Raw genomic sequence first — 25,356 nt, 5'->3', positions numbered from 1 at the left:
TTATAGCGCATTATCTTTTTGACCCCACATCGCAGACTGACTGTCCCATAGGCTCTTGGGTGAAAGCTGTTAACTCTGTGATAACAGCGACCTGAAGTGATAACCTTCCAGCAGTCTCGAGGACACACAGTTTGCTACATATGTGCTGTATTGCAGTCGCAGCATTTCTTATTCAACCTTGGGTGCTCTGCTGTGCTCTGATTCATTTAATGGGATCGAGAGAGAGGTTAATCACTATGTCCGCCATAGACTGTTAAAATGCTGGCTGACCATTATATGAAATATTAGGATTTGTATTCCTTTGAAAGACGAATTTGAACGCTGATTCCGTAGAAGTGAACTCTCCTTTTTTCTCCTTTAAGCTGTAACAGAATTGTCTCCTCAGTTAGGAGTCACTTTGATTAATTTACTTTAGGAGGCCAACATCTGCGTTTTGCAGATTTTCATTAAGATCAACAGTAAAAGCTTCAGACAAGGTTCCACTTGTCTAAGTTATTATCCCCAGAAGACATGGTTGATTAAGTGGAAAAAAGCTCTTAAGTATTCGGATAAAATAATTCTCAGGAAGGTTTTATTTTGTTTGTCTTGTTTAGGACAACTTTTAAAGAAATATAAGTGGAAATCTTTAATCCATAAAATTCAATGCATACGCTGCCAGCTGTTTGTTTTTTTTCCCTACCACTGTGCATTCTGCTCGGAGTTGAATTTTGATCCAATTGCCACAGCATATCCAGTTAAGCTTCAGTTATCACTCAGCAGTACCTTTTTTGCAACTAAAATTGTATCTAAATGGTGTGAAAATGCAGAGAGGCAATGCACAAAAAATGTCAACTGGAGAAAGTATGCAGCCGTTTCATTTAATATGTCAGTCAACTACTAAGTGTATCATGTAACTACAGAAACGCAGCCCTTTTTACACCACATCGTTCACTGTATTATTTAGCTTTAGAAAAGGTAGAAATTGGCAGAAGAAGTAGGCTGTACGATACAATAGACGGGTGTGTAGGCCTGTTGGCTGAAAGGGGCAGGAGTATAGCGTGTTGCCTTGGTTTCATATTTTACAGCAACAGTATAGTGTGAAGCTCTGTCAAGCCTAGTTTTAATCCTTTTCTCCACTGTGTTGTGTGATGTTATGTTGTTATCTTAATGATAATCTGTGCCTGTATTTCTACCCTCGGCATTTCTGTCAGGCTGGGTTGGTTTAGGAGCTGTGCCTTATCAACAGCTTTGTCATTAAATCAGCTTTTTCTACAGACAAATTTCACTGCCGTTATTCTTATCAAAGGATCAGCACGGTGTGATTTTCTGTTCAATCAGAGCTTTGCAAATTCAATGATGTGTCAGTAAGAAAGATGCAATACAAAACAAAAATTTCCATTGGAAAAAAAACTATTTATTAATTCAGTTTTCATGAGAGTTAATAATCAGACAGATAAAATTGGTATGTTTTTGCATTTTTCATACCATCAATGGCTTTAAACTGTTTTCATTTTATATTCTTGGGTCTACCTTGTGTATTTTTAAAGGCTACACTTAAGAGTTTTTGAGGAATACAAATGATTGCAACATGATGCTAATAAATGATTTTATCCAGAGGCTGTAGATAGTTTACTGCAAGCAGGAATCTGGAACCTGTGCAATTCATGGCTTTTTCTTTTGTCGTTGTGAAATGGGATGTGAATCTGTTAAAGATTTTATAGCACGGTAGCACACATCACAATTACGTGGATGTGTTGGACGTGCAGAGAAACACATCCCTTAAATGCTGTATGTACAGAGGCAAGCTTTTAGGTCCCAGTCAAACTGACCTCTGGAGGCTGGAATTGGTACTCAGTTCTTCTGAGAAAGCACTGTTCTGTCTGAGTGAGTGTTCTGATTGTCTCAGCATTGTGCTTGAGTGGAGGGCAGCGACAAATGAACTCCTCTGATTCAATCCTCTCCACTGTTTGACACCGGTTCAGCCAGTCAGTGAGGAGGATGGACTGAGACCCCTTCCCCCAAACACATTCTCTTACAGTGAGGGAAACTGCTGTATGGCAAAGGTCCAAGAGGTCTCTTGAATGCTGTCTGCGGGGCAGATTGGACACCCTCTCTCTCCTCCCACAATGCACTGAGAGTCTCAGGAGGCTGATAGCCGGGTTCCTGGGGATCCAGTGGGTCTTTGGAAAGAAGGATGCTGATGGAGGGCACAGTCCTGTGCACCGTCATCTCGGATGCCCCCCCTTCACTGCTCTCCCACACCTCTTTGACCACCTTGTACCGCAGTTTGGTGAGCTGGTGCAGAGCGCCCACTTTTCGTTTCATGATCTCAGCACAAGTGATGGTCTTTGTGACCGCACGGCCTGACCCAGTGAAGACCACCTGCCTGAGCCCGCCGCCACTCACACCTCCCCCACTTACACCCTTCTCTCCCTGCATCCGTGCCATGGCAAATCCCATTAAGTTGCGGATCTTACTTCCCTCCTTCACGCGCATCTCCAGCACCCCAGAGGCCAGTCCTGGAAAGGGACAGGGACTGTCCTCCTCAGTTCTGCAGACTTTTTTAAACCCTTCCTGCCCTAGTTTGAGTGCAGGGGGAGGGACTGGCAGTGGTGTTGGCTTCAGCGGGCAGGAAACATTGTTGACCACTGCTGGATAGCCACCATTGCTGTAAGTTTCATCATGGTAGACAGAGCAGGTCCCCGGCATTACCCCATTCTCCATTTGGATCGGTCTGTTCACCTCTAGTCCGGGATGAGGCCTGGCGTCTCTGGTCAGGAACTGGTTCTGGCCACTGACCACACCACACCCTGTGAACATTTCTGCTTCTGTCCTCAATGCTCCACCACAGTGTTAGTCCAGACACACACTTTCCCCACATGGAAAACAGCTCAACATAATTTTCTTATGTATATGGCACTTTTCTCTCCCTTCAGTCAACAGCTGTAAAGTTTCAAGACTTCACATAAGAAATATTACCCGCTCCCCAAGAGCACTATCAATGAAGTCTTTAAAGCTCCCTCTCAGAAAGAGCTGGAGAAATAAGATAAACGCCTGGCTGGTGAATTAAGAGCACTGTCGGGACCATTCAAGATGTTCTTTAAAGAGCATCTCAATTTCATACCACAAATGACTATTTGGAAAGTGCTCTGGAGATGGAAAAAAATAATTTAAAAAACTAAGATAAATGATCCTCTGTCCGTCGTTTGCATGTATTTCATATGGTACTTTTATCCGTAATAGCTGCAAAAGATATGGAGCACTTTGTCGATTCTTCTTTAACAAAACTTTTCTAAAGAGAAGCTAAAAGCTCAAGTTAAGACTCCACCTTTTCTGAGCAGTCCAGTCCAGCGGTGTTGATTTTGATCTGCTGATCATGTCGTCTTTAACTTAAAATTGACCTCTTGGGTTGTCCAGCTGTAAAGTTCCCCCTTCTGTTTTGGACCTCTGGATGTTTTATTCCAGCCTGAGTGTGTCTGCGTCTCCTCTCCTTGTGCTCATCTTGGCATCCACCGCAGCTGAGGTCAGGGTTGCATGGAGGTCTGCACCTGGGGTGTCCTCCCTAGAGCTCTGTCTTGTCTCCAGTGATGCTCTGGGAAGTCTGTTCTGTTCCCCACAAAGAGACATAAGGGACAGGAGCTGCCTCACAAATGCTCACAGGAGGAGTGTCTGTGTGGTTGAGGGGGAGCATGAGGGAAAGGGGAGACAGCCCTCTTAAAGGCGCAGGTCTTTTCATCTTTTAGATGAACAGCCTCCCCTCCACAACTGAAGCCTGCCATCTGAGGAAAAAAAAGAGAAGGGCAGGTCTACTGTGTCCCTTTAAAACCTAGAACGCAGATCCCCGGCAACTTTGTCAATCTCTTTAGAGGACGTTCCAGTGTTCAATGTACATGACTGATTAAACCTGAGTTCTGAAATAGAGATTCAGTCAACCTTTAAAAATGCATTTGCAGCTACGAAACAATGAATTAAATTAGCTCGCTTATAATTGAAAACATCCTTCAAAGAGCCACTGAAAGTCAGCAGCATTAAATTGCACTGTACTTAGCCTTTATCCTATTAGATGTTTGTGACCATTACAATTTACATAATGCAGCATTAATAGCTTCATTGTTGAGGCAATCAAGTGGCGCGGTAAGAATGCCTGTCTCTTACCGCTTGAATTGTTATATTGTTACAAGGCTGGAGAGCCCTTGTGATCAAGGACACAAGGACTACAAAAAGCATAGAGGCATGACTTCCATGTTCAAGGTGCTGTATTAATAGTGACTGTCTTCATTAGCCTGGCCTATCTGTGCAGGTGAGGAGATGGGGCTGACAGGTGGGGTAATAAGTATCTTAATGGGCTTTCCATCACCAGTGGAGGGCGCTGGCTTGCTCCCTTCTTCACCGAGTCGGGCCCAGACAGCTGTAGCATCGCCCTGTTCAGCCCAGTCTCCTGGTCGACAGGTGGATTTGTTTTTGTGTGTGACTGACAGATGGGAGAATAGGTAAAGACAGCCCACTGAGGCTGAACCTATGAGGCCGAGCAAGAGCGAGAGGCAGACAGTCCTAACTACTCTGTGCTCAGTATATCCCACGGTGCACAGTAGTACACAGACAGTATAAACTCACTGTGGCTCAGCCCAGTCCTTACTGTGAGGCTAATTCACAGTGGCATGTGTATTATATTGGATCCCTATGGTAATCAAGGAAAAAATAAGGAAAAGCCCCCACACCTTCAGCTCCAACTGGCAAAGTGGAAATTGGATTTGAATGCCTTTTATTAGCAGATTTTGAATCGGAATTATCACTTAGGAATCAATAGATTGATTGGATCCATGGAATGATTAACTTTTTTTCTTCTTTTTTTTTAAATTCGTATGTATGGGGTGGAAGAGCTATTTATCTCCAGAGCCATTCCAGACACTGCAGGAGACGTAGTGACAAATGTCTGTCTCTTTCTTGCCTCTTTTGTAAGCTAAAAAGAAAACGGGAGTGAGGCAAGACAGGGGGGAAGGAGGGGAGGGTCTGTAGCGCTCACCACCAAAGTGATCATTCTGTTGTTTGGGAGAAATTACCCTCATCAGTCATACAGAGATGCACAGCTGCCTAAGGGGATCTGGTAATGTTACTGCATAATAAACTGTGTTTGTGCGTGTGCACGCATATGTGTGTGTTCAGAGTTGGAGCGAGAGGAGGCGAAATAAGAAATGCAAGAGGGCAGGGGGTTAAAGAAGTGTAATTTAACCACAGAGAGGTTAAAATTGATGATAAAAGCATTTTTGTAATCATCCCTTCTCATGAAGTGCCTGCATAATGTTGGCGCAACATTTAGTGCTCGTCTACCTGTTTAACTTTAGGAACCTGTTTGCTTCAGAACCCTGCATTCACATTCCAGTCAGCAGAGTGTCTTCATACACAACTTTTTGTGTCTCCATCAAAGACAAAACTATTCTCCAGATGGCTAAATAAAACCATCAGTGCTTCGCAGAAGTGCCGTGTATTGACCTTTTTGAGCGGCGCTTTTTTCCTTTAAGTGGCTTCATTTAATGATGGGTAGAGGCGGAGGCACTCACGCTTGGTCACTCACTCCTTCACACCTCCTCCACAGAGCTGGCCTCTGCTCCTGTAGCTCTCTAAGCACTTACTCCTCACTTTATCTGACCTTGGCTGGCATCTGTGACAGTCTTGGCATTCTCTCCTGCACGCTTTCTTCCCTCTCTTCCTTCAACAACCACCTTCGGCTCTCACTTCTGCCCACCAGAATTTAAGTAAAGAAAACCCATTTATTCCCAAAGACTGTGACAAATAGTAGAGGTTGTGTCTTGCTCTGCTCCCTCTTTGCTATGTACTTCAGATGTCTCAAGTGGTTGTTGTTGTTTTGAATTGTAGGGCTGTCCTTTTGTTGTTTTTTGCAGCACTGCAGAGTATAGTTGGAGAGGGGGCTTGTTGTGCTGTTGTCAGGGCTGCACATAAGCGCGGTGCCTCACTGTGACAGCCGGTCGCTCACTTTACGTTAACCGCAAGTGTTTTCACGGTCATCAACCAATGGTGGCCTGGAGGCTGTCATTTCGCTCCGTGCGGAGCTCGCCGGCGGCTTGGTTCTGCCCCACAAACTCACAGCCGGCCCTGGTGGGGGGACAGAGCAACACACACACACACACACACACACACACACACACACACACACACACACACACACACGCATGCATATGCACGCACTTAGAGACACGCACACGCCCACTGGATGGGCACACACACAAAAAAAACTATATGCTCAGCATAAGGCAGGCTGTTGGAGCAATTACAGAAACATGGCAGAACACGATGAAGCAGGCCCCACTATCAGAAGGGAAATAGAGTGAGCAGAGGAAAAATGATGACGCCATTAATAACAGGGAGGCTCAGAGGCTCGTAGGGAGGTGGGGGTGGATGACCCTCTCTGTGATTTCCCTGTGACAGCACTTTGAGGTGCAAATGGTTGTGTTTGTATTAGATTTTTGGACGTTTAAATGGCCATGTTTTCCCGTCACAGACAAAAAAATAAATAGAAAACATTGGTAGTGTAATATGCCAAATGATGCATGAAGTGATGTTTTCCTGTCACTCATACATCCATTATTTTGCTAAATGACAGGTCAAACTTCCTCATTCTCATTCTCTCGTTTTGCATCTCTGTCTCATGCTATACATACACATCTCTTCTCCTCCAGCCACTGCTTTCCCCTTGGCACTGCAATGCAGATGTGTCTCACACAGTGGCAGGGAACTTTCACTGAAGATGCTTGTGAAAGAGGAACATGAGAGAGTGGAGGGAAGGGCATGAAAGAGAAGTGGTAGGAACATATGCAATTCTACCAGAAGTGATAAGAAAGCGAGGGGGGAAAAGAGTTTCCTGCACTTGGAAAGCCCAAGCATTAGAATGTGAAAAAGAGGAAGCACATGGTAGAAAAAAAAATCAAACATGGCAACTCTTGATTTATGAGGCTTGTCAATGAAAGTGATGTCTATAGCTTCATCACCTAAAGCGCTTTACAGACCCATCGCACCACAAGAACAAATATTTTGATGCTTTTGAAGTCCCACTGTGATATAAAGGGGTGGCATTTGTTGATTCAACATTTAATTGAATTGGGTGGAGCCGAACATGCTTTTAGGTGTATTATTTAGCACAGTTTGATTAACGGCACTGTCTCTAATTTAAATTGGCAGGAGCAGTTGATAATCACATTTGTGTTTGGTGCTTCTGTTTTGTCTGGCCTCAGGCTGAAAGTTAATGGACTTTATAGAACATTTTTGATCAATCATATCAAGACCTAATTTGCCATGTTGAAACAAATGCAAAAAGTAAATGAATGCCTCTAAGCAAGTATTCACTAATTCTGTAGCTTTCAATATTGGAACCTATGCTACATACTGTATTTTCCTAGAAACAAAAGGACATGTCACAACAAGAAGAAGGACTTATTTGAATAGTAAATCCTGGATTCCAAGTATGGGACGTATATAAAAAATATATATATTAATTTGCTAATCCTTTTTGACGTACAGTACCAGTCAAAAGTTTGGACACATCATTTCATTTAATGGCTTTTTCTTTTTCTTACATTTTCTACATTGTAGATTCATATTAAATACATCAAAACTATGATGGAACACATATGGAATTATGTAGTAAAAACGTGTTAAACGAGGATATGTTTTATATTTTAGATTCTTCAGTAGCCACCTTTTGCTTTCATGGTCTCAAACATATTAAGAAGACAAAAAATTGCACAAATTAACTGTAAGGTGCACCTGTTACTGAAAACCATCAAGGTGATCAGCTCATGAATCTAGAGAATAACAGAAGTGTGCAAAGCTGTCATCAAAACAATAGGTGGCTACTTCGAGGAATCTAAATTATAAAACATTCTGGTTTGTTTAACACGTTTTTGTTTACTACATAATTCCATGTGTGTTCTTTCATAGTTGTGATATCTTCAGTATTAATCTACAATGTTGAAAATAATTTTCAAAAATCAGAAAAACCATTGAATGAGAAGGTGTGTCCAACCTTTTGACTGGTACTGTATATCCAATTGAAAAATGTACAAAGCAAGTTCATTCTATGTTCAAACTGATTCAAACAATTTTTAAAAAAATAAACCCTGAATTCTGAATTTTAATGACACAGGCATCAACATTAAAGACACACAATATTGAGCTGATGTTTTTATTGATGCCATATTGTTGATGTTCTGACACATTGCTGCATTTTATAAAATATGATAAATATAAGGTACCATAATAGTGGTTTTGCATGTATTGGCCGATTTACCACATTCAGTGCACTTCTATTTTTTTTTTTTTTTAAGATCTCTTTAATGTTTTTGTCTAGGTCCTTCACACCGGGTCAGTATTTATTTATAGTATTTCAGGGTTATATCATCATAATAAAAACATCAGACTGTAAACATTGTAATGCTTCAAGATTTTCATCAAACCATACCCCATATTTGATATTTGCAAATGGAATTTTTTCTCAGCCATCGCTATTCAATGTGCATGTAGTAATCATCTTTTTATTTAGTAGTTTTCATTCTTTCTGTTGGAGTCAGCGTTTCCTGTGGTATTTAAATTACCTACATGCCCTTGAGGGATTAAAAGTAAACAGTGCATGCATGTTCTGTGACTGTACTGCTCAAAATTGTATGTAATTTATAAAAGCCTCCCTGTTTTGTGGATCACTGTCGTACAGCCTTATCAGAGCTTTATTTGTTAGCGCTAATGCATAGTGAATAATTTCTAATGCTGCAGCATTAAAATTTGTCCCTGGAGGTTTAGCGCTTCTTTGTTAGCGATGCTATTGTTCACTCAGATTGGTTCTACTCAACAATCTACTGACATATGTGCAAACCAGCACACCTCAAACATGTCATCAAGTTTAACTGTGCCCTTTACCATTCTGTCTCATGCATGGAAAACCATACCCACTGTGCACACACTATGAGATCTGATTGCAGGTTCACATGGCATGCTTCTCCATGGGTTTCCCAGCCATGTGGCTTTCTTCTTTATTAAAACAATTTGCGATGAATCCTCTGAGTCTCAGTGGTTTGTGTGGCCTTGCTGTATACATATACCAGTTCCGCTTCTTCTGTTGCATTTCTGACTTTCTGTACTCCTGGTGATACTCTTTAATGGTGGTACTCTTCTTTGAACAGTAAGGTGATCTCAACTTTGACTTCACTTGTTAGACGTCCTAAGTCACTTGCATCATCAACTGTACCACGGTGGAAAAACATGGCAGCTGCAGCATACACCATGCTGTTTAAAATTGGAGCTATGACGCTACACTATAAGCGGTCCAAAACACTGACAATGGATGTTAATGTCTGTGGGAGATCGTTGTTTGCACTATGCTGTTTAATTTAACCTAACGTGATTACCAAAATAACTGGGGCATTCTTCCGTTTAGCAGCAGAAAGCTTAGGCTTCTGGTTTTTGAGCCATCACGTTAAACTGCGTTATGAGATGCATTGGTGTCAGAAAGAGGAGTAGAAATGGTTGATAAGACAGATGTTGAAAATGAATATATAAATATCCATATTATGGTTTGTTAACGTGTATTATGTTATTGCTGAGTTGTACAGATTTCAAAGGGGTTCAAAGGGTTTACATTTTTTTGCTGATATAGATAAATGGCTAGATATATTTTAACACTAATAAATGAGGCCTTCATGTAAAGTACTGTGGAGGGTTATTATTATTGTATCCCCAAACTTATTTTCTGTGGCCAAATCTCTCCAAACATACCATTCACCTGCTCATCTATTTTCATTTTCTAGGCTTCATTTCAGCTTTGACATCATACCATTTGCAGCTTTGAATATAACTTTTTTTTTCTCCCTCAAACCAGTTTATTGACCAATTTATATCTTCCTCCTTTGGGTCCCAAACCAGCCTTTTAAACACTGCACTGGATCAGTGGCTTCTGTACAACAAAATGAGACAAAGTAGGTTGTGGCTCTTTGTTCCCCCCAGTCTCTCATAAACACCTTGCTGTCACTGAGTTTCCAGATGGCCACGCTTCTCTGTATCCCACAGTTCATAGCTCTAAACTTCCTAGCGCACACATTTGCATCGGGTCACTGCTCACCCCGACACGCTAGAGGAAGAGGAGCACTAATCCTACCCAGCATGCCTCCCTGGAAATGCTCTCTATGCAAATGGTTGTTTTTTTTGTTTTTTTCCTTGGATCCACAATGAGAGTGGTTTGGTAGCAAGCATGGGCATCCGGCGTGGGTGCTGTAACAGACGTGTGGCTGTGGCTCAGTAGGTGTGGCTCTTTTGGCAAGTGACCTCCTTAACAGACTTGGTTCAGGTTTCCTAGCTGGTGACTGGTTGTTAGAAAACAGCAGTGAACTTTAAAAGATCCGTTCACAGGTCCACACCAGATTTATCCTGTATTTAATTGCATCGGAGAGCAATCACTCTCTGCCCTACAAATCCTTGGTAAAGCTGTGCTTTACAATAGAGCCATAATTGCAGGAGTTTAATTGCCTGCCAATGCTCTGCTCCCACTGCCTGCTTGCATTGAAGAGCCCAATAATTAGAAACAGGGAGAAATTAGGTGGCAATTTTGTCTTGGCAATTATCATAATGCAAAAGAAGTGCCATTAGTATTGTTAGCCCCACAGTACATAATCCTTTGACACTGTCAAGTCCCTCTCTTAGCTGCTGGGTACAACAACTCTTGATTTCCCTGTAGCCTTTGCACTCCCTCAGTCACTACTTTAGTCATCAGCTATCCAGGCCAGCCAGTACACTCTGAGTCAAACTAGCAGACTGAACACATCCATGCCCAGAGTGCTGGGAGGATTAGCAGCTCCAGCATTAGCAGTCTGTGTTTCCTTTAAAGGTATATAAATGGGGTGTTAATCCTCTTCCACCATGTCAACCATGAAATTGTGTTTGATATAACAGAAAAATTAAGGCAGTTGACAGATATTGTACTTGTGCCGCACTGACATTTCATTCTGTCTCACTGGATTTTTTATTGTACTGCCTCCCAAGTTGGCCATGCTCATGTTTTGAAAGTGTACATGGTAGTTTTAGTATGTGTAACTGAAATTGTATATACAAGATCTACTATTACTATTCAACATGCCCCTAATCTTTGCCTAAAGCCAAATAAAATGTGTTATTTTGATAGACCTTTGTATGAAAAGCATTCCGCTGAATACCCAGATTCACCCACTAATTTCTTGGATATGGTAAACATTGTGATTCAATACTCTTTTTTTATGAGGTATATCTAGCAATGTGTCAGAAGCAATGTTTTTTGTGTAGCTGTCTAAAATCATGATTCATGATTTGCTGAATACTTCACAACATGATTACTTTTGTTAAAGTGCTGTACATATTTGAAAAGTCTCCCACCACATTTTCAAGTGTTTCAATTGGAATTTTCTATAAAGACTGGGTACAACCATGCATAGAAAGCCTTCAGATGTTTAGTTAAGTGTCAAACTTTAGATTGCCTCCAAAACTAAAAGGGTTGGGGAAAAGGATTGGCCATTCATATAATCACTTCCATTATTTTCTGTTATCAGCTGTTGATGTTGTTTATTAACTTTTTCTGTCTGGAGAGAGTTTCTCAAATTCCTTCATTACTTCAAACAATGTTTGTTGCTCTGGGACAATTTTCTTTATTATTTTTTGCACATTTTGTCATCTTTATCAATGCCTTGATATACAGGGTATTGACCTCACAAGGGGTGTAGCAGGCTCACTGCAGCTGCTATGGATGGATGGAACTGCAAGAAAAGGAATAAAATCAACACAAGCACAACAGTGGTCTGTGGGTGTCGAAATATAGCCAGAAATTAAGGAAATACATGTACAACTTGGCCTTTCGAGCAAATACGTACTGGGCAACTACATTGTCAGCCAATTTTATCTTCTGTAAACTTATTTTTTTAACACAGATTTTCTTATCTTGGATTAAGGATGAAATACAGTGTATAATTAGTATTTTGGACCAGAGAAAGTGATGTTTTTGCTCAAGTTTTGTTTGTTTTGCTTTTATTGAGAATAATTCTGACCAGAAGTTTGTTTCTCAACACTTGCACAAAATCCAAAGGCATTATATACTATTTCCAGTTTATTAGGTACACCTGGCTAGAACTAATACAGTTGACAGTGTACTACTATATTTATATAAATGAGGAAAGGCTAAATATAACAGAAACACCTCTCCGTAAAATGCAACGCAGTTAGACAGCATTACCAACTGCAGCCTCCAAAATGATAAAAAAAAAAAAAAAAATGTTTTAACAACACTGAACATTATAAACCTGATGAAAGTAGGATTTATTGCAGGGCTGCTGTATGAGACTGCATTAGTTTTGGTTAGGTGAACCTAATAAACTGTCAACTGTGTTTGGAAGCTTGTCCATTTCTAATGCAGGATTTGTCAAAATCACAAGGACTTCAAAGAATACTATGGTTGTCTGTGGGACAATTTTCTAAAAATAATTTGATTTGATTATGTTTCATTCAGAGAACTATGTCAGTTAGTTCATCTTACACTTCCCTTCAGAGAGTATCACTGCACACTGCTTCTCTTCTCTTTAGCCTTCAGCAGTTTGTATAAACTTGTGCCTGAATTATTTCACAATCTGTTTGTGCAGTCCATTGCAAAATGGCTTTTTACCATTTTAGCAATTTTCTTCATGTGAATGCATGATAGCAGATGCTGACTGTGTGTTTGCCCTACAGGGGAAGTGACCCTAGTAACTACACATACGGTGACATCATGTGCACAACCTCAATTGCATACTTTGCATCCTTTTTTCCTTTTTTTTATTTGGCATATTATATCTCATATTACTTTATAGGGGCAGACAGCTGGTGTGGCTGTTGTTGAAATACACTGTCACTACATCTCTGCACAGCAGACGGCTAAATGTGTAGTATGTAAACAACACTTCAATGTAAAATAATAGTTTGTGTTGGACTGTTACATGACTGGTGGATATGGCATGCAACCCTAATATTATCACAATGTTTTAAGCAACATCATGATGACATAAATGCTCAATTTCTTCTTTTGAAGCATAGAATCACAACAGTATGGTGATTCTAATATTCTTTGCAACATATGTCTGCAAATGTTTTAGTTAAGTTTTATTAGTTTTTTATTGTGAGGCTCAGGCTCTTTCAGAATTCTTGCAAATTTGTACTTATCTGCCTATTTGCTTTAAGGCTGTTTACTCAGAACATATTGTTTGACTTACTCCAGAGACAGAGGGGTCAAAACCATAAACATCAATGGTGTGCTAATTGGCTACAGCTAACTCCCCATCGGCTGTCTATGCAGCACTTCCTTCACCAAAGTACATGTCCAGGGCGAGCAAATTTGATGATTCATGAACATCCACAGAGAATATTTTTGACCGGTCACAAATGTCGGTCTATACGGTAATTTCCATAAATTTACACAATCCGTTTACGGCTTCTAGCTAGCTGTCTTAGCCAAGTTAAGCTAAGTGTATGATTAGCTTAAAAGGGAAACTTTCAATCACTGGCTCTGTGTAACTTCAGTGCAGGCCGTAACCAGTCTCCCTCCATGCTCTAGTGCCCAGAGCTCCCCCTGCTTACCAGCCTTCATCTGGCAGATTGGGTGGGGTGAGCTGGTGGGTGAGCATTGTGTGCTGAAGCTTGGTGGGGGCCCATTGTGTGATGCTATTCCTCAGTTTGGTAGTTGCTTTAGGACTATGCAGTAGTAGCACATTGAAAACAAGCACCATGAAAACATGCTTGTGCTGCGGTGATTGAACACATAGAAAACACTATGAGGAGAGAAAAGATGAGCTAAAAGTCAAGATCACCAGGATAGGCAAGCTCACTCTGACCACCGACTGCTGCATAGCTCTCACAAATGAAAGCAACATCACAACTACCTGTCACTTTGTCAGTCCTGTGTTCTCCTCACTCAGAGCCTCTCTGTCCAGCACACACCAGACAACCACATACTTTTGTTATATTTCACGTCATTTTGCTTTTTTACCCTAAAAATTAACTGATTAGTTACTGGTTACTGTGTGTTGGGCTGTCAAAAGTAAAATTAACTGAAACTGACATCTCGAACTGCAACATTATGACTTTCCCAAAAATATGACATTGAACTAATGGGACATTATGTCTGAACGAATAGAACAGCTAATGACTCTGGTAAGACCAGAGGTGGGAATCTTTGTATTTATGTGAAAAAGAACACAATCACATATTAACTTGCCTTGGTGATTCTCTTGTTTTTCTCTTTCCCTGTTCCCTTGATCAAAAACACATGACTTGAATGTCACACACATATAAGGTCTGGATGGGTGGCGTAGTGTGTATGCTCTTTGGTTTTAATAAAATAAGTAATCATTTATACTTGATGTTTGTGATATAGTTATTTACTACATCCCTTGTAGAACAAGCCATACTACAATGGGTATATTTGATATATCGCCTACTCCGACATTGTAGCTTTTATTTTGTCTGATAGAGTCCAGCTGTCCTAAGAAGCAAAAGAACATAGACAAAATTAATTTAAAAATAAACAACACATTATGATTAATAAGACTTGATAATAGCTAGGAAGTTACATTTAATTTGATCCACACACATAAAAGGCCCAAGTTAGATTTGAACCCTTCACTGGGGACACAGTGACTCAGATAAGAGGATGTGCATGACCTGTTTGTCTCCTGAGCTAACTGTGTTGTACTAGGCGGTTTAGCAGAAGGGTGTTATCTCTGTGTGGAAAACAAGAGGTGCTAATACACGCCTGAATAATGAAGAGAAAATGACTTTGGGAATCAGGAAGTCCTTCACCATTAATGTTGAACAACTCTCAGTGGCTCTCAAGCAATCAAGCAATGGGATTTACAAAAGATTTTAATTTGGATGCATTATCCAAACTCCTCACAGACCAAAAGGCAGGCAATTGCTCTGACAAAAGATATGCACTGATAAGTTTGAAGGTCAACAAGCTGCTGCAGTGGAGATATCAGCAGCTGGTCTCTACCACACGCAGTCAGATGCAGTAAAATACAGTCATGCTTAATGTATATGTACAGATTAGAGGTTGACCAGGTGAGTCTACAATTAGTCTTTTTCACTCCTCATCAAAGTTTATGACCAGTAAAACGCTTCTGTTTCATCACACATTTGAAAGTCACATGGAGCACAGCTTCCAGCTTCCAAATGCCACAAAGGAGAACAGCTAATGAGGCCCTATGTAGAGAATAAAAGGGGGATTAATGAACAACACGGTTTGAAGAGGCTCGGCAGCCCTCGCCCAAACCCTTTACAGTGTATGCATATACTAGGTGAGAATATTCAGGCTTTCACACGTTGCCACAGTATTGAATGGTCTGTGCCGCGCTTGGAGGAGCATTCTGCTGATGGAATCAAAACCCCTTTCACAGATTCAAATGAGGTGCACTCAGCTGTGATTGGTATTGGAAAAGCATTTGTCGGAACAGAGGCTCACAGAAGGCTTCTTAAATACAAGGCAATCACAGTGTCTAACGCAGAGACGAGGCAAGAGGTGTGCCTGGACTGCAGAGTGGAAAACAGGACAAAGGATTATGATGGTAATAAGCAGTAAACCAAAACAAAGTCATCCCCTGATCCCTCATTCTCTCTCTCCCTCTGTCTCCATCTCTCCCTACCTCTCTCACCCCTAAATCCTCTAACACGCGCTCTCTCACTCCGTCCCCCCCTCTCTGCATCACACACACCACATATTGACAGGGCCCATTTTTTCACAGTGCCTGAGCTACAATTTAAAACTCATTTCTCATTATTTGCGGTGAATCCTTACACACACAATTTCTAATCTGTCGAGGCCATGATGGCTGCTGGCAGAAGCGGAGGCTCTTTATGCAGATGCCCGGCTGTACACCTATATGCAATGTCAACTCTTGCACACCCGGCTGGCCTTATTTTATTACAGGCGTCAGCAAATCTGCATGCCGTCAACTGTGAACCTTTTGTGCTAATGTCTTTTTTTCATCCCCTTTAGCTGAGCTTGTGGTGTACAGACTGAAGGCATTTTTACACCCCAGTGATAATGTGCAAGCGCAGATCAGAAACAGTTTCTAGCTCACAGGCTTGAAGAGATACCATACTCTGACAGACCCGAGATACAGAATCTGCCGGCTGGAGCCAGGAAGGATAAGGTGGAGGTGGATGAGCTCTGGTGGCTGGGTGTGAGGGGGTTTACAAACCTCTAATTTGGCCTGTTTAATGAAAGGTTGTCAGGGCTTCACTATATCCTAAAGTGGCTCCCCTCCTACTTTTCACCACATCTTCGACAGACACTGGAAGGTTTAGTGTGTGTGTGTGTGTGTGTGTGTTTGTTTGTGTGTGTGTGTGTGTGTGTGTGTGTGTGTGTGTGTGTGTGTGTGTGTAAGAGAAAGAGAGGGGGGAGAGAGAGAGAGGGGCAGGGTACGAAAACAGCCATTATTATGCCTGCAAGAACATGGGTTGGCAGCAGAGGTAAAAGAAGAAAAGAGGGGAGAAGATTGTGTCTGGAATTGTCCAAGTGTGGCAGTAGTGGTCCTCCTTCACTTTATCAGTGCCACAGCAATGCTTTTTCCTTCCATCCATCTGCCCAGCGACTATTCTTCCCCTCTCTCAGAACAAGAAAAACACTAGCTCTCTCACCATGGATGGCTCAACACAATCACCAAGCTTTTTTCCCCTCCCCACCTATCCTGCTCACACTATCTCTTCACTCAACATTGCTCTTTGTCTAAATGCTATTCTCTGTTTGTTTTTTTTATTCTTTCCATCGCTCAAACCCATCATATTTGTAGAAGTGCAGAGCACTGAAAAATTACCACACTTCACCTCCACTGCACATGCTATTTCTATCTGTTCACTTAACAGCTGGGTTGGGTGTAAATACCACACCGGGTCTGGTTACCTTCACGATTGCTTTGACAGGTTTTTCAGTTTGTACACGCAAAATAAGATAAAAGACGCTTGAACGTTTGACCCAGAACTTTATTTCTATAAATTTTATCAGACCCTGTTTTCACATAAGTTTGAGATGATACATACATTTTTACAGTGTGTTTTTGGAATGCATACTATGCAGCTGTCTTTTTCTACCTGGATGTATTGGCAAACAAACAAGAAAATGTCATCTACCTTCTGCACAATACGTTTTCTCTAATAGCACTCAAATTGATTAATTATTTTAGTTAATTAACACTTAAGTCAGTATTGGTAAGCTACTCAACAACACCAACTTTATAGTGCGAGATGGTGAAGTCAGTTAATGCAGTGTGAAAAAAAGAAGCCTATTCACAAAAAGGACAGGATGTTTACGAATGCACACCAGATTGTTAGAAAAAGAAATGTTTTACCTTCCATCCCTTTCCTTTCTGTTCTCCTCTCTATCATTTGGGACTCTAAGCAGTGATGTTTGAAGGGACAACTACGGTGTTTGAGGAAAAAACAAAAAAAAAGACAATAGAGCCTAATGCCTGCTATGGGAAAATGTCTGTTTTTTTCCTCAATATTGTCAGATAAAGTTAATATTTCTGAAAACCATGTCAACGATGTCTGTCTTCGCTATCTTTAATACATTTAAATATAAAACACTTCTTTAAACCTTTATTCCATTCCAGTGCCAGACTGTCTGTATCTCTAAGGAATTGGGAAGCATTATAGAAAACACTGTATGGAATACTGCAGGGAGTTCTTCCCCTCACAGATAAGTGGAGTGTTTTATCACAGAAGCCAAAAATGTCAATAACAGAAATACATCCAGCAGCACAACATTTAAATTAATACATATCAAAACATTTTTTTAACATTGCCTCGTGCCTCCAGTTGTAATTTACATTGCATGTGTTCAGCTCTGTCAGTAAGGAGCATTTATTATATGCTGTCTACCCATTCAGCTATCCAGTAATCAATATGAATAGGTTGAATTAACATCCTTGTTTATGCTTGATGATTATGATGATGAGGCTGTTCAGTTGAGTCTGATTTGCATAACTTTACGTTCTATAAATGCATGTTGTGCTTTTTTTATGTAAGGTATATTAAATGTCAGAACATTTTGTACATTTTGTACTCTTTCCTGAAGCCCAGGATGATGTCATCAAATCACAAAATGTTAACTATTAGAAAAACATTCGATCCTCACAACTGAGAAGTTGGAATTAGGTAATGTTTACCATTTTTTCTTGAATACAAAAAAACTGTATGATAATGTTTGAAGCAATACAGTTAGCAAACCCCCACACTGTCAGCTTTTTGGGCAGGGTGAGAAACAAACTTCCCAATGGGAAGAAAGCAGACACAGCAGCAGTGTTATCTCTACATTTCTACCATCATGCTGAACAGGCGAGACATAGATGATTGGTCAGACACAGAGATGAAATAAACCAGTAATCCTGTGGATCACAGATGAAGAGATAGGTGTCCTTTGTGTCTTCTGAAGACTGAAATAGCTGAGCAAGAAAGTTCAGATTCTGAAGACTGTATTGTGGCTGTCATCATAAGAGCAAAGAGGTTGAAGTAAAAGATAGGTCAGCATACAGACGGAGCAGGCAGATGTCCTCACTCTGTGAGAGTGAGGCCGCAGAGGGAGAGCTGAACAGGACAATGTTAAAGGATTTGTGTGATTAGCATTGCATTGTTGCAACCACAGTCACCATTTGAGATTATCATTAAAAATAGCATTTAGTAGCAAAAGCTGCAGTAACCATCAATTAAATGGCTAAAAACTGGAAGCAGGTTTTAAAAGTATGTAGGAATGACCAGTGAACAGCAGTTAGATGTCCCCTATCTTTACAGAATGGTTTATTATAGAGGTTTTTCATACTTGAAAGAGAGTTGATGGGGGCGTGGAGGCAAAGAGGTTGCGGGAAGTGAAAGGGAGACGTTATGGTAGTTTGCACCAGCATCAGCAGCAGAGGTTGTGTGACACTGCTGAAGGCGATAAAGGTAAAGACCCATTGCGCAGAATTTCGGCAAAAAATAATCTGTGAAGCCAACACAATGCCTTTCAGACCTTTGCCAAAACCAGTTCTCAGAACTGAAAAAAATTTCAACAGAAATGTTCAGCTCATGTGATAGGATGGTCTTACCAGGTAAGCCTCTCTTCATGCTAGTGCACCAAGCTCCCCCCGCTCACGCTCTGGTAAAAGTCTGCTGGATGAAGTGAGCTATGTGCTGTGCATCATGGAGGGAGTTTCCCTTTAATCGTTACAAAACATACTGCATGCCCATTTTTTTCAGCCCAACATTATTGAAACAGAGCAGATAATATACAGCAATTTAGCTGACTGCCAGGTGTCTGAAGAATAATGAAATAGAACAATAGTTATGAATGTATGTAGGGTTCTATGAATTCTGGATGACCGGCAGAGTTCATTGTCATCCAGGTATTTAATACCGTTTCTGCTGGTCAGGAAGAATAAAAAGAGACTACTGTTTTGGTTTTTTGTCAGGTTGTTGAATTGGGTATGAAGAATTGTGGAATTTCACAGGTACTGGTATTGACTACCAAGTTTCTGGTCTCATGAAATCCCAGTGTAACTCACTGAATCCATAGCAACATTAGCTTCTTGTTTAGGAACCCAAAACATTATGGTTTAACTAGTTCAAAAACTGAAAACCCATACATACAGCTCTAAATTTGAGCTCACACATCTAACAGTGTTTAGATAATATTATAATCATATTGTCAGGGTCTCCCTGTTTTAAGAATACATTTTTGACTGACAGCACCATACTGTGACATATCAAGGACTTGATTGTCTTAATGATTCCCTCTCAGTCCAAGTGAGTATAGTTCTAATGGACGGGCAGGACAGACTGGATGTCTACAAAATTAGTTGTAAATATTCCCTTTCATATTTTGGACGAAATTAGACTAATAGATCAATTTATGTTGGCTGAAATGGCTTAATGGATCATATGGACATAATTTCTTTTATCAAAAAATAATTTCTCTAAGAGGCTTGTGTAGACACAATTTCAATATCAGTTATGGCAGGTAAACTATGGCAGATAAGCTACTACAGGAGGGTTTAGAATGGATATTTCTCGAAACTAAACTAAATTATTTGTATGGAGCCGTTTTAAACAACCTAACAGTACAGATTTTTAAAAGTGTAGTGTTGTTCCTCTAAAAATCTACTACAGCTACAGTAACTAGTTTGTCATTGTTGCACACAGCAGCACATCAACACAAGCTAAACTGAGAATGTGATGAGCTTGAGTGGATAATTGATCAGGCTGAAATTACCAATGGATTTCTGCAGAGCTTACGCCTGAAAATCCATTGTGCTTCAGGTCATCTATTGGGAATCATAGAGCTATGTAATACAGTGAAATGGGCACAGAACACAGTGTTAATAATCTGTTTACACTTCAACCCCCTTTCTATCGATTTCCATTCTCACCATGCACCACCTGACAGGCGCCTCCTCCCCCGAAGGACTTCAGTTAGTTTTAGAAGGAGCACAGACATTTCAAATGAAAAAATGAAAGATAACTTATTACGTACAATTTTATATTGTATGTGTGCTGTTGAGTGTGTTGGTGGTTAGCTGTTATCAATATTGAGTAAAATGCTCATTGTTAATTATCAATTGTTGATTATTTGCTGGTCATATCAATGGAACTGTGCATTCAAATTATTTTTGTCATTTGTCGATGTGTGTCTGTATGCAGGTCTGTGTGATGTGGGAGTGTGTGTGTGTCAACAGCATATCTCTTTTTTTCTTGCGTAGGTTCTAATTAAGCGGCAGTACCCGGGGCTAAAAAAAAAAAGTACAAAAGTGCAAAAAAATGCAGTTCCTCTAAGACCACTTGAGGCTGGTTCTTACGGTGAGTAATTTTCCATCGACCCCCAAGGTAAAATTCCCCAAAATGTTTACAGCCTGGTAGAGAAAACGGAATCGATCTCCATAGCCAATTCCCAATTAGTGAATTTTTATACAACACACCAGTTTAACTATATAAAAATGATGCATAGTTAAGGGCGTGGCTGCTTTTTAATGCACATTGAGTTATTTACTGTTACTGCACATCTCCAGTCCAAATGGACCAATTTTCTTTATAATGCTAAATTAGAACACATTTTTAGCCTACTATATTGTCAGCTTCAGGTCGATGATGCGTAAGACATCGAACTATGTCATACATATAATACAACATAATAAATATCTTAGCTGCATGTTCCACCAGAAGCTAACTGTTCTGCCAATCAGAGGTTGCGTTCCTGAATTGACTGTGTGGCAGCTCTGCTCTCAAAAGCATTTTGCTATTCAATCCTCATTTCCCCCGATCCATATTATTGTCCATATGACTGCCGTGACCGTCTCAATGATCAGAAAAGTTTTGTTTTATTTTGATATCTACTAGGCTTCAGAAAACACTTGGAAAAGTCTAAAATGCTTGTACTATTTATTTAAACTGGGATAATTGAAACCCAAATGCTCTGTCATACCATCCTGGCGGTTCTAGTGTTAAGATATTACACAAGTGATATAATTACCAGATAATTACAAATATTCTTAAAATCTGATCATGACTTTTCAAAGTGCTGATGTATTTATTAGTTAGTTCTGCAGCAGCATAATGGAAGCTGACATTTGATAGTGCTGACAGCTCTGCACCATAACGACACCACTTAAACTAACGTTAGCTTCCCAGACTGACAGGGACAAACTGCTTCACAGCCTGAGCTACAAAAGCTACAATTTATAGTTTTTAATGTGATGAGCTTAAGAAATAATATTATGTACTTAAAAAAAATGGATAGGAGATCTCATAAACTCTATTCACATCTGTCTGTCAATCATGCTCGACCACTGCTAAGCTTTAAACCTCCTGTCTAGAATTTAAGTGACTCAATTAAGATAATTTATGTAGAAAATGACTCGCCACTGTATTGGTCTTTTGTGCACAAGGAAATGACGAAGACATTAAATTATAAATTATATTCTGCGGTGTATTGTTTTGATAAAACCATCTTTGGCCAAACTTTAATAGTGCAGACATTCTCATGAACCAGCCAAGACATTATGTAAAGGCAACAACAAAAAACCATCAATCAACTGCAGGGGAATAAATTTAGTCAGTTATGATTAAATCAAAGCTCAGGCGAATTGGTAATTGCACTCTTTCAAATTCTAATTTTGAAACACTATTAATTATTAAGCTCGACTTTATTTACTTTGCTACTAATATTTGCAGCATGGTCTTTTTCTTTGCCTACATATTCCGAAATCATATCCACTCCACTCTGTCTGCTGTGTGTGTGTGTGTGTGTGTGTGTGTTTGTACCTTCTTCCATTCAGCTGCACATTCTTTCATCCATGTGCCTGTTGGTGTGTTTATGTGTGTGTGTTTGTGTCTCACTGCACCTCTGTCTGTCTGCCTTTAAAGAGGCTGTGAATGATCTTATTTAGTGTGCGCTGATTGCTGCTTTAACCTGGCGGCCACGCTGGCTGCTGCTGCATTAATAATCGCAGGGAGGCAGGAGAGCTGGCGAGGCCCGCACCTTGTTCACCGCTCGCTTGCTCGCTATCTCCACGGCACCAAGGAAAGAGCCAGCAAACAGCAGGGGAAGTGTGGCGGAAAATTACAGTCTTCACATGCCAGCCAGGAAGGCTGCTGCTGCTGCTCGGTGGGGGCCAGTGCTGTGTGAAGAAGACAGAGGAATTGGGAGGACGTTTTAGTGTATAATGTCTGTGTGGAGGTAGAGGGGCACTGTGTGTGTGTGTGTGTATCTTCTACTTGTGTCCATGTTTGAACCAGTCTTAGCTGAAGATCTTTCACTTTTAGACTCTCTTCTTGAAGGGGCTAGTTTGAGATCAGTCCTTGGGTTTGAATTGGGATTCTGATTAGTTAGTTTATATTCAGGCATGGGTTTAAGGTGAATATTACAATTAGGAAATGGAATAAGAATGAATGTAGCCAGTGTACAGTATGTGCATGTATGAGTGTGTTCATTGGTGTTCATGAAGTTGTGCCTCTTCCATATTTCTCTAAACTGATTTTGCATGCTCTGGTTTCCTCCCACAGGCCAGACACATACAGGTTAGGTGAATTGGAAACTCTCAATTGGCCGTAGGTGTGAATGTGAGTGCAGTTATCTGCCTACGCGTGTTAGCCTTGCATTAGACAAAGTGTCCATGGCGTACCCTGCTTTTCACCCTGTTCCTGCTGGGTTATACTCAAGCTATACGATCCTGCAAAACCCTGAGTATAGAAAATATATGGATGAAGGATTTTTTGAGTGGGTGTGTATGTATTCATGTGTGGAATGTGAGATGGAGAAAGAGGAATGAAACAAGGAAAAGCAGAACATGGCAACGAAGGGGTCCACTAACAGACCTCCTTTGTGTCAATATTAACTAGGCGGGTGGAAACTGCTGCCCTTTTTAAGCGTGGCCAACAATTCCCTCTTTCAGTCCAGTCCAGACGACATTTTGATTGGTTGTGTGAAGATTAAAGCTTTGCACTCTCTGCCAGGGAGAACAGTATAATTGATATTTCAGCTCTGGGCAAACTTGCTCTCGCAGGCCAGTGGCTGTTTCAGCAGAAAATTAATGTTAGCACAGCTTGGCGGCAGAACGGTCGGCATGTTCAGGAAATATACTTTGAGTTTGGTCTCTCTGGTCCACTGGCTTCTGCTGCAGCTCTCTGTGTGTGAAATGAACATCTTGTGTCAGGAAAATGCATGTTCTTTTGTAGCATTGTGTGTGCACGCACATACAAGTATTTTACCACAAATGTAAAGATCTGTGCTAATAGGAACAAATCTTAGGGACGTTTACTGATAACAGCGAGTCCCTTTAAAGGAGCATATCGACAGTTTTATATATATATATATATATATGCTCCTTTAAAGAGACTCGCTGTTGTCCCCTGGTGTTATGATGCCAAAATGTTACGATTTAAGGTGTCAAGAACACTTCAAAAAGGAATATAACAGCAGTCTAAGTAGTATTTGATAAGTCCCAGTGCTCCTTAGTAGATGCTCAGCAATGAGGAGCATCTCTTGTCTACTTCATTAACACATGTATCATGCAGCCAGTCTGAAGAACATAAAAATCGACCTAGCATGAAACAACTCCGGAGTCCTCATTCCGATAGCACCCTCATGGTGCACTTGTCCTGAATGGGCCATTTAAGTGGACACAGGGGATTAGGCAGATGATGGCAGCTGAGATCCTCATATTGGTGCAGTGTGACTCGGACCACATTAACAGGACATTAGTCTCATTTCCATTCCGACGGCGTGCGCTCCCACACAACACTGGAGAGCGCGACCGAAATCATTGTGACCCTCACGCTCCAGCCTTTCATTTCCTGTCGCCATTCAAACCTTCCTTATCTTTCTCTCTGTTCTCCCGTTTTCCTTCTTGCCCTTTCTCTGCTGTCTTTTTTTTCTCGTCCTTGCCCATGCACACCCCTTTCTCTCCCCTCTGTCTCCTCTTTTTCTTTCTTTCCTTCTTGTTCCACATCAGCGGCTGGGTGAAGCCTCTCCCCGTCACGCTTGGCTGCACTCCCCTTAATTACCATGTATTCTTCTTTAGCTAATAAAAAACGCTGATGAAACCGATTACATGGCAGCAGGGCTTTGTATGGAGTTGGATTTAGGCACGGATGGAGAGTGAGAGAAGAATAGAGGAAGAGAGGGACATTGAAAAAAGAGAGATAAAAAGAGAGAGCGACAGTAGGGGAGTAGCGACAGAAGAGAGCTGTAGACAAAGGGGTTGTGAGAGATGGAGAGAGGAGGAAGAGAGGAATGGGAGGAGATGGAGAGGAGGAATGAAAAAGATGGATGAAAATGGCAGAAAAAATGGGAATGGTTTGGGCAGTAACCCGTTTGTTGTCTTTGTTGTTGTTTGGGTCAGAGATGCTTTAGGCCCTGAGGGAACTTCCTCATCTTATCACAGTGAGCAGACGGCTGGCACATCTTTCTCATTACTAGCCTCTCAGTTATAGATTACTCCTGCCTTACTCCTCTCCCCAGCCACAGGCAGTCTCTGTTACAGTCTACAGAGCTACGCTTGCACCAAACACAGTTTTGAACTCCTGAATATAGACTTTGCCTTTTTCTTTCCCTTTCATGAACATTAAGTCACTCTGTCTGTCCATGTAATTGTGGTTTCAACTGCAACCAACTGTGGCTCTGGAGGAGAAAATGAATTGGGGCTTCTTACTTGATTGAAAAGCCCTCTGAGAGGAGCTGGTAGCTGGTTCATGATACACTCTTTCTCTTTGCATTACATTGTGTCCCTGCTCAGCTGGATGAAGTACTTGTGTAGTTTCAAACTCCATGCATTGCACTTGTGTGTAAGAGTTTTATTTTCA

General features: G+C 40.9%; 1 protein-coding gene across 1 annotated transcript; it reads right to left on the bottom strand.

The window, feature by feature from the left end:
• Positions 1-686: 686 nt before the first annotated feature.
• Positions 687-3,606, bottom strand: LOC131985185 (ribonuclease P protein subunit p25-like). The gene has a single exon (XM_059350251.1). It carries the CDS (start codon positions 2,797-2,799, stop codon positions 1,966-1,968), a length of 834 nt encoding a protein of 277 aa, XP_059206234.1. The 5' UTR covers positions 2,800-3,606; the 3' UTR covers positions 687-1,965.
• Positions 3,607-25,356: the final 21,750 nt, after the last annotated feature.

The sequence above is a fragment of the Centropristis striata genome, chromosome 2, assembly GCF_030273125.1.
Source record: "Centropristis striata isolate RG_2023a ecotype Rhode Island chromosome 2, C.striata_1.0, whole genome shotgun sequence".
Lineage (NCBI taxonomy): Eukaryota > Metazoa > Chordata > Actinopteri > Perciformes > Serranidae > Centropristis > Centropristis striata.
This window is presented reverse-complemented; position numbering and strand designations above follow the sequence as displayed.